This window comes from Anolis sagrei, chromosome X (genome assembly GCF_037176765.1).
Source record: "Anolis sagrei isolate rAnoSag1 chromosome X, rAnoSag1.mat, whole genome shotgun sequence".
Classification (NCBI taxonomy): Eukaryota; Metazoa; Chordata; class Lepidosauria; order Squamata; family Dactyloidae; genus Anolis; species Anolis sagrei.
In genome coordinates this window covers 94,757,109-94,767,059 of record NC_090034.1, presented here as the reverse complement: position 1 = coordinate 94,767,059, position 9,951 = coordinate 94,757,109, and the positions used below count along the sequence as shown (strand labels likewise).

At 44.7% G+C, this 9,951-nt stretch overlaps 1 protein-coding gene across 2 annotated transcripts; it reads left to right on the top strand.

Moving 5' to 3' along the window:
• The first annotated feature begins 2,579 nt into the window (after positions 1-2,579).
• LOC137094894 (interferon-inducible GTPase 5-like) lies at positions 2,580-9,210 on the top strand. Of its 2 annotated transcripts, none has more exons than XM_067460831.1 (2): positions 2,580-2,854; positions 5,251-9,210. In XM_067460831.1, exons 1-2 carry the CDS (start codon positions 2,772-2,774, stop codon positions 6,482-6,484), a joined length of 1,317 nt encoding a protein of 438 aa, XP_067316932.1. In that variant the 5' UTR covers positions 2,580-2,771; the 3' UTR covers positions 6,485-9,210. The 2 variants fall into 2 exon arrangements, with proteins under 2 accessions (XP_067316932.1, XP_067316931.1); XM_067460830.1 differs by having other exon boundaries at positions 5,248-9,210.
• Positions 9,211-9,951: the final 741 nt, after the last annotated feature.

The following is a 9,951-nucleotide window of genomic DNA, read 5'->3' as shown; positions in this document are numbered from 1 at the left end:
GATAACTCGAAATAGGCTTTATTGTTCACCATGAGTTATCTTCCTTGGGCATAAACTTGATATTCAAAAGGGATAAAGAAATATATATTACAGTCTCTGAAGTCTTGGGTCCAAGGAGTTTTACAGGTGAGAAGCTTTCGAAGTTCCCTCTTTCTCAATGGCTGTGAAAGCCTGAGCATTCACAACCCCAGTCTAATGACCTATATCGAAGGCCAAAGTCTTCCTCTTGATGCCAGTGGACTGGGTTGAGGGCGCTTAAGATTTTGCAACGTTGTCCAGGTGAGCTGGATATGAAGAATGAATCTTAAGAGGACAAACGTAAGAATTGGTGATGAGAGATGACTTAACTGGAGCTAAGGCTTTCTCGCGTCCATCTGCTGAGATGTATTGTCGAAGGCTTTCATGGCCGGAATCACTGGGTTGTTGTAGGTTTTTCCGGGCTATATGGCCATGTTCTAGAGGCATTTTCTCCTGATGCATCTATGGCAAGCATCCTCAGAGGTATGAGGTCTGTTGGAAGTAGGAAAATGGGTTTATATATCTGTGGAATGACCAGGGTGGGACAAAGGACCTTTGTCTGCTGGAGCTAGGTGTGAATGTTTCAGCTGACCACCTTGATTAGCATTTAATGGCTTGGAAGTGCCTGGGGGGAATCTTTTGATGAGAGTGATTTGATGTGCCTGATTGTTTACGCTCTGTTGTTTTGCTGTTGTAATTTTCAACAGCAACTCTCAACAAAAGATTCCCCCCAGGCACTTCCAAGCCATTAAATGCTAATCAAGGTGGCCAGCTGAAACATAGATGCTTGCCATAGATGCAGGCGAAACGTCAGGAGAAATGCCTATAGAACATGGCCATATAGCCCGGAAAAATCTACAACAACCCATTTGCTGAGATGTTTGATGGTAGAATGAAAAGAAAGCACTGCCCTCTTCCCTGGGAAGGGGCGGAGCCAAACAATTGAGCAGGGGAGCAATTCAACCGGTGCAAAATAACATTGATTGACAGCTATAGGTAACCAAACAATTCAACTGTACATTCACATACAAGTGGGGCCTGACGCGCCGTCACATTGCCATCTGTCCAATAGATGATTTCCACTCCGGTGGGAAGCTTCCCATCAACAAGGTGAAGTATCATAGTGATGAAGAACACTGAGCCATGGCACTTACAGTGGTGTCAAAATACACTGAATTCTACAGTGTAGATGCCCCCTAAGGATTACAATATTGGTGCACGATGCATGCAGGAAAAAAGGAAGGGGAGCTGAACACCAAATTGGGAGGGATAGCCAATACTCCAGAGGACAGGAGCAGGATTCAAAACGATCTTGAGATGGACCGAAACTAACAAAATGAAGTTCAACAGTGACAAATGCAAGATACTCCACTTTGGCAGGAAAAATGAAATGCAAAGATACAGAATGGGGGACAATGCCTGGCTCGACAGCAGTACGTGTGAAAAAGATCTTGGAGTCCTCGTGGACAACAAGTTAAATATGAGCCAACAATGTGATGTGGCGGCAAAAAAGCCAATGGGATTTTGGTCTGCATCAATAGGAGCATAGTGTCTAGATCTAGGGAAGTCATGCTACCCCTCTATTCCGCTTTGGTTAGACCACACCTGGAATATTGTGTCCAATTCTGGGCACCACAATTCAAGAGAGATATTGACAAGCTGGAATGTGTCCAGAGGAGGGCGACTAAAATGATCAAGGGTCTAGAGAACAAGCCCTATGAGGAGCAGCTCAACGAGCTGGGCATGTTTAGCCTGAAGAAGAGAAGGCTGAGAGGAGATAAGATAGCCATGTATAAATATGTGAGAGGAAGCCACAGGGAGGAGGGAGCAAGCTTGTTTTCTGCTTCCTTGGAGACTAGGTCGCAGAACAATGGCCTCAAACTACAAGAGAGGAGATTCCATCTGAACAGGAGGAAGAACTTCCTGACTGTTTGAGCCGTTCAGCAGTGGAACTTTCTGCCCTGGTCAGGCCCGTAGCCAGGATTTCGTTTCGGGGGGGGGCTAAAAAATTTTTCAGGGGGGGTTTCGGGGGGGGCTGAGTTTCGGGGGGGGCTGAATCTGAGTGAAAGAGGGTCTACCCTAGGAAACCTTTTGTATCATTATCCGAGTACCCCCATGCATATGGGATATATTGAGTATGGTGATCAGATCATGATATGAATAAACATAACAGTTTAAATAATGCACCAATAAGGCCTTTTCGCGAACCACCATGAAAATTTCGGGGGGGGCTGAAGCCCCCCGAGCCCCCCCCCCTGGCTACATGCCTGGCCCTGGTGTGTTATGGAGGCTCCTTCTTTGGAAGCTTTTAAACAGAGGCTGGATGGCCATCTGTCAGGGGTGATTTGAATGCAATATTCTTGCTTCTTGGCAGGAGGTTGGACTGGATGGCCCATGAGGTCTCTTCCAACTCTTTGATTCTATGATTCTATGATCAGCATCAGACTTTTCCTTTTGCTGCCTTTCTCTTTCTTCACAGCAGAGAAATCACCTAACAAGCCACCAGGGGGCGCGCTTTACTTCCTCATCTGATTGGCGGATTGCTGCCTGTTTTGCAAAAAGAAGGCTAAATGCAGCCTGGGTTGCAAACATCTTTTCTGTGCTGTGAACCGGTTTGAGAGGTAGATCACCGAGGGCGAGCTGTTTTGGATTACCTCTCCCTTGATCCGGCTTTGCATGCCTCCTTCCCATTGGCTGCTGTTTTGTGAGGACAGCATGTTTTCCTGCCTGGTAGCCCCACCTCTTTTCATGTGATGGTTTCTCTTTCCTTTCCTCCAGACGAAAGTAGTCTGCTGTTTTCTGCTTTTCCTCTTCCCTTCCTGTTCGGGGGAATTTCGTGAGTATGGAGAGAAAGCAAGGCTGGAGGGAAGGGGGAAAACTGATCAGCAAAATAGAGAAAGGCAACCTAGAAAACCCATAACATTTGACTTCATAATCATAAAGGCTTGAATGCAACATTGGCTTCCAGCCCACAAAGGCCAGAATAGTGTGGGTTTAAGGAGGCACAATACACTGGGCTGCTTTAAAAACATCTCACTCTGTTTTGCTAGAACCCCCCCCCCCTTCCTTTCTGTTTTACATTCTGTTTCCTTTCCACTGCAAGCAACTTTCTGGGTGATTTGGGTAAATAGAAATTTACTGTTGTTGAAGGCTTTCATGGTCACAATCACTGGCATGCTGTGAGTTTTCCTGGCTGTATGGCCATGTTCCAGAAGCATTCTCTCCTGACGTTTCACCCAGGCATCCTCAGAGGTTGTGAGGTCTGTTGGGAACTAGGCCAGTGAGGTTTATATATCTGGAATGTCACAGGTGGGAGAAAGAATTCTTGTCAGTTGGAGGCAGGTATGAATGTTGCAATTGGCCACCTTGATTAGCATTGAATGGCATTGCAGCTTCAAGGCCATTCCTTGAATCATTGTTGGGAGGAGTTAGCTGACCTGATTGTTTCTTGCTGGAATTCCCCCGCTCTTTTAGTGTTGCTTATTATTTACTGTCCTGATTTTAGAGGTTTTTTTTTTTTTGAAAAAAAATACTGGAAGCATAGAATTATAGAGTTGGAAGAGACTTCATGGGTCATCCAGTCTAACCCCCTGCTTAGAAGCAGGAAAATTGCATTCAAAGCACCACCGACGGATGGCCATCCAACCTCTGTTTAAAAGTATTGTCAAAGGCTTTCATGGCCAGAATCACTAGGTTGTTGTAGGTTTTTTCGGGCTATATGGCCATATATAGGCATTTTCTCCTGACGTTTTGCATGCATCTATGGCAAGCATCATTAGAGGTACTGAGGATGTTTGCCATAGATGCAGGCGAAACGTTGGGTGAAAATGCCTCTAGAACATGGCCATATAGCCCGAAGAACCTACAACAACCCTCCGTTGTCGCTTCCAAAGAAGGAGCCTCCACCACACTTGTAAACCATGGCTCAGTGCAGAGAAAGAGTTGCCTTTCCAATAGATATAGTCTTGTATTTGAGATTGTAGAGTTGGAAGAGGCCACAAGCCCATTCAGTTCAACCCCTTTCTGCCAAGCACGAAGACCCACTCAAAGCCCTCCCAACAGGTGGCCATCCAGTCTCCTGCTTAAAAACTTCACCACACTTGAAGGCAGTATAGTCCACTGTCGAACAACTTTTACCACCGGGAAATTCCTTCTAATATTTGGGTGGAATTTCTTTCCTTGCAATTTCATAGAATCATAGAGTTGGAAGAGACGTCATGGGCCATCCAGTCTAACCCCCTGCCTAGAAGCAGGAAAATTGCATTCAAAGCACCACCAACGGATGGCCATCCAGCCTCTGTTTAAAAGTTTCCAAAGACGGAGCCTCCACCACACTCTGGGGCAGAGAGTTCCACTGCTGAATGGCTCTCACAGTCAGGAAGTTCTTCCTCATGTTCAGATGGAATCTCTTTTCTTGTAGTTTGAAGCCATTGTTCTGCGTCCTAGTCTCCAGGGCAGCAGAAAACAAGCTTGCTCCCTCCTCCCTGTGGCTTCCTCTCACATATTTATACATGGCTATCATGTCTTCTCTCAGCGTTCTCTTCTTCAGGCTAAACGTGCCCAGCTCTTTAAGCCGCTCCTCATAGGCCTTGTTCTCCCCATAGGGCCACATGCTTGTGGATTTCAGTAGCTTCTCTGTGTAGTCTGACATGGTGGTTGTTAGAGAGGTCCATCATTTCTGTGTTCTCAAATAATATACTGGTTCATCAGGTGCTCTACTATGGCTGACTTTTATGGTTGAATTAGTCTGCATTGTTTCTCACCCCCCCCCCCCCCCGGGGTCCTGACTCCCACATTGAGAAACGCTTCTCTAGAGGTATTGGGGTGGGGGGCAAAATATCTGTAAAGGACAAAAGGCACTAAAATGACTTGATGGACACCTGTGACACCTCTTTCCTATTTCCTGCCTTATGGAAACTGAAACTCCTTCATTTTCTAATTAGTTCTGAAAATTTATTTATTTATTTATTGTATTTGTATACCGCCCCTCTCAGCCTTCTGGCGACTCGAGGCGGTTTACAAGGAAAAATTCAATGCCACCAAAAACACAATTACAATATAAATTTTAACATCAATAAAATAATAACAGCTGTAATAAAACACAATTCAATAAATTAAATAAATACTCATCAAAACAATGTCCCATCTTGTAGTTCTTATGTTTTAGAAGAGAGTAGGAAAACGAACAGAAACTCCACTCATGTCCTTTTGCCCTTTGTCTTTATATAGCAGAAGAGACATCATGGAAATCCAAGAAGTGGACCTCCGAGAGATGGGCACCATCATCCAGTCCCGCGTGGTCCTGGAGGTCTCCAATCAGGTCCAGTCGCTCCTGGATTCAATGGAGACCACAACGCTTGAGGTTGCAGTGACTGGTGAATCGGGTGCTGGAAAATCCACCTTCATCAATGCGCTGCTGGGACTTAATGACGGAGACCCCCGTGCCGCCCCTACCGGAGTCACGGAGACCACCTGTTCACCCACGCCTTATGAACACCCTCGCCTGCCCAGAGTCCACATTTGGGACTTGCCAGGGACAGGCACTCCACGCTTCCAAGCCGAGACCTACCTGCAGCAGGTGGGGTTTGAGAGATACGATTTCTTTATCATCATAGCCTCCGAGAGGTTCCGGGAGAACCATGCCAAGCTGGCCTGTGCAGTGGCTGCGATGGGCAAGCGTTTCTACTTTGTGCGTTCCAAGATTGACCTTGACCTTCGGGCTTCACGACAACGAAGGCCGACCAGATTTGAGGAGGTCCAGGTGCTCAGAGAGATTGAAGCAGACTGCATCCGCCAGCTGAAGCAAGGAGGTCTGGACTCCCCCAAGATATTTTTGATCTCCAGCTTTGAGCTGCACAGATTTGACTTCCAGCGCTTGGAGAACACTCTCGCTGAGGAGCTGGAGGGCCACAAGAGGCATGTCTTGCTCCTTTCATTCCCTTCTGTCACTACCGAAGCTGTGCAGAAGAAAAAAGCTTCACTGCGCAGGAACATCTGGAAGAAGGCTTTGATGGCCTGTTTTGTCTCAGCTTTACCCGGCCTCCCTTTCCATCTGAACATCCCCATGCTCATCAAAACCCTGGACTCCTATCGTAGGAGTTTTGGGCTGGATGATGACTCTCTGGGAGCCTTGGCCCTCACCGCCTCAAAGGACCCTTCTCAACTGAAAAACCAGGTGTCTTCAACATTAGCGAGGGATCTCTCAGAGAATGCTGTCCATATCATCCTGAGTCAAGCGGCCACTTATGGAAAGGTGGCCGCTAGGTTATTGAAGGACCGGGTGCCCCTTTTGGACAACCTCGTGGCTGGAGGCATCTCCTTTGTTGCTGCCTATTACCTGCTCCACACTGCTTTGGATAACTTTGCAAAAGATGCAGAGCGAGTGCTCCTTGCAGCCTACGATTTGGAGGATGAATTCCAGAAGTCAGTTTTTTATCCTCCAGAACCTGGCTTTATCTTTGATTGAAAACAGATGGAGCTATTCAGGAATAATTATGGATGATGGGTTTTCACATCCTCCTTTTATGGTTTTCTTACTTAGAATTCCTTTTGCTCCAACTGATCAGGGAGACCTCCTAAAAGTTTCCCCTTGACATCAAGTCTAGTCAAGTTCGGTGCTCATCTCCATTTCTAAGCCTAAGAGCTGGCATTGTCCGTAGATGTCTCCAAGGTCATGTGCCTGGCATGACTGCATGGAGCACTGTTACTTTCCTGCCGAAGTGGTACCTATTCATCTCACATTTGCATTTTTTCAACGTTTTAGGTTGGTAGAAGCTGGGACTAACATCGGGAGCTCACCTGTCCCATGGACCTTCCGTTCTGCAGCTTAGCGGTTTAACTCGCTGTTATATGGGAAGGAATGGGGTGGTAAAAAGTTTGCTAACTCCATAAACAATTAAACTGAATGTAATAATAGCAAGGTCAGTTCTCACACATGGTGGCACTTGTTGTTCTGTGCTTTTGAATTGTTTCTCACTTAGGGACACCCTGAGGTGAAATTGTATGGTTTTATTAACAAGATTAGTTCAGAGGCAGATTGCTTTGGTCTCCTTCTGAGGCTGAGAGAGTATGACTCGCCCAAAGTCAGCCAGTGGTCTCTATCACAATGCCAGGGCTCTGCCTTTACAGAGGCAGAGATGAACCAAACAAAAACCCAATTTGTATGAAACAATTTAATTAAAACAGCTCTTACATTCTGGCTGTTTTAAAAGTCCAAAATATAAAACATAAAGATTGCACTCAGCCACAGAATTTAAAACAAAAACAGCAAACACTGTTGCCAGTTCAAGATAACTCCATAGTCAAAAGGTCCAGTCCAGTGGTTAAACGCTGAGAGTTCAATAAACAAAGTCCAGGGATCAAGAGTCTATATCATAGTCAAAAGCCAGTCCAAAGGTTCAAGGATTCCAAAGGTTCAGAAGACAGGTCAGGACACCAAAAATCCACAAACCTGGGAAAAAACCAGCAGCATCTACCACCAAAATAAGACAAATACTTTTCTCCCAAAGATCAGTCCCAATACTAGCTCCTTATATCCAGAAACACCCAGCTGCAACCCATCTTTTGCATACCTCCACCCTTGATTGCTTTCACCCATGAACTCTTATAGATTACTCAACCCTTTAGAACTAAGACTTATATTAACCCTTCCATCATCAACCACCATCAACTGCAGAACATAATACATGACAGTCTCCATGGCCAAGCGGGAATTTGAATCCTGGTCTGCAGAATGCTTGCCCTTAATAATGTTGAATTCTCATATATATGAAATTTATTTATGTAGATGAAATGTGAGCACCCTTAGTTATAGAGGACTGAGGACCAAAAAGATGGGATTTTCGAAACCGTATTTGACTGCGCATATGTTGCTTCTTTGAGAGAAATGATTTTAGGGCTAAGTGGGTTTAACACTGGGAGAACATGGAGGACTTTATCACATGAGGCTGATAAAACACAACTGTGAAAGGATAAATGCATCTGTTGATGGGACTTACCACAGGACATTGTGTTTTTCCCCTCGTATGGCTCTTGAATCGTGTTTGGGTCACCTCTTTCCATTGACAGGAAAATCCATCAATGAACCCAGTATCACTATTGTTCCATCACTTTTTGTTGAGTGATAATTCTGTGTTGCAAAGGGAAGGAAGCTCTTGTGAGTGTAATAGAAAAACATAAAAATAATTAGAACCCCCCCTCCAACATTGCATGCATTAGATATGAGGCTATATGGAGGCCTGCTCTTGGGAAATTGCAGATCCACAGTGTGAAATTCAAGAATTGGAAGCAAGCACAAGGGCCATCAAGTGTCTTATGGTGGTGTGTATACTTGCACAGTTAAAGCACTAACTATAAGTGTTCATAGTATCATATGACGGGCTGTGGTGACTCATGCCTTAGCTTTATCAACCGTCTACATTTGCTGGTTTGATTTGTGCAGATTTGATTACTCATGGATTTAATTAAAATGTTCTCTCTAAGAATCTCTCGGACCTCTCAGTTCAATAATGTGGTCAAATTCCAGGAAGTTGCCCAAGTTGACTTAGAAATTCCTAGAGAGGTGTTCTCTGTGGAAAAAAAGAAATAGCACTTTTAAGATGTGTGGTTTTTCACTTTTATGGGGTTTCTGTGCCCTTAATCATAGTGAAAGTAAAGGGTTGATTGCACTTTAATGGGGTTCCTTTGAAAAGCTTTAGCTGAAGCTAGATTGTAGATGAAGCTAGTTCCAAGGACAGTACAATCCCTTTGTTTACAATGGCTTCCCCGGCTATTTCCAAACACGATTCCAAGTGTGGATTATGACCTATAAAGTCTTATACAGTCCAGGTTGTCTACGTAAATTCATTATCCCGTATGATACTGTCTGGATTTTTGAGGTCTTTGGAAGAAGTCTTCTTCATCATCCTGCCACCCCTACAGATGTGTTTGATGGGCCATCTTGATGACTGCTTCTAGGCACTTAATGGTTTTGATTTTCTAATGTTTTTACTGATAGAGCTTCTTAACCAAATCTTGTTTGAAATTTTGTTACTTTCTTTAATAGACAAACTGTAAATAAATAATGCAAATGGAACAATCTTTATCTTTGAGTAGAAATATTTTTTATAATGTGACTAATGGGGATAAAGTATACCTTATTAATATGTGCAACCTAAAAAGTATTTCTTATGCAATAAAATCTTTATTCTTCCACATCTTTTTGGGGTCTGTTCATTGTACCCATAAGACTGGCATTTGTAGTCCTAGGAAGTGAAATAAAAGCAATATGTCATACAAAGAGAAATTTAGAAACAGTCAGCTTTGTTCATATGCTCTGGGATGACATTTTTAATAGCTCTTCTATATCAAACTGGAAGTGACTTGTTTGGATTCAACCCCACACCGCCCAAGTCCTCAATGAGGAACAGTTTAATTAGCTTAATATAGACCAGTGTTCCTCAACCTGAGGGTCGGGACCTCTGGGGAGGTCCCGAGCGGGTTTCAGATGGGTCTCCAAAGACCATGAGAAAACGTATTTTTCTGATGGTCTTAGGAACCCCTTTGGCAGAGAAGGCTGGAGATCTCTCTGCCTGTCCTCTTCCTTTTTGGAAACAGATGTGAATCCTCCCATCAAAAGCCCTCCTCTGTGATTTGCTGGCCTCTCAGCCAAGGGGGAGGGCTGTTTCTGAGACTCCAAGCAGGGAGGGCAGAGCAGGCGTGCTTGGCACATGGTAGCATGGTGCACATGTGCAGACAAGGAAGAGTGTGTGAGGTGGGAGGGAGGCTTGCATCACTGAGGCCCTCCAAGGCATGGGGGTTCTGTGTGGGCCCAATTCTATTGTTGGGGTTCGCTCTTTGTAGGTGAACTATAAACCCCAGCAACTACAACTCCCAAATGTCAAGGTCTGTTGTCCCCAAACTCCACCAGTGTTCACATTTGGGCATGTTGAGTAT

Coding starts and splice junctions, on each gene's coding strand:
- LOC137094894 (XM_067460830.1), top strand. CDS start 2,772: ATGGTTTCTCTTTCCTTTCCTCCAGACGAAAGTAGTCTGCTGTTTTCT. Junction 2,855..5,247: donor TTCCTGTTCGGGGGAATTTC/GTGAGTATGGAG, acceptor GTCTTTATATAG/CAGAAGAGACATCATGGAAA.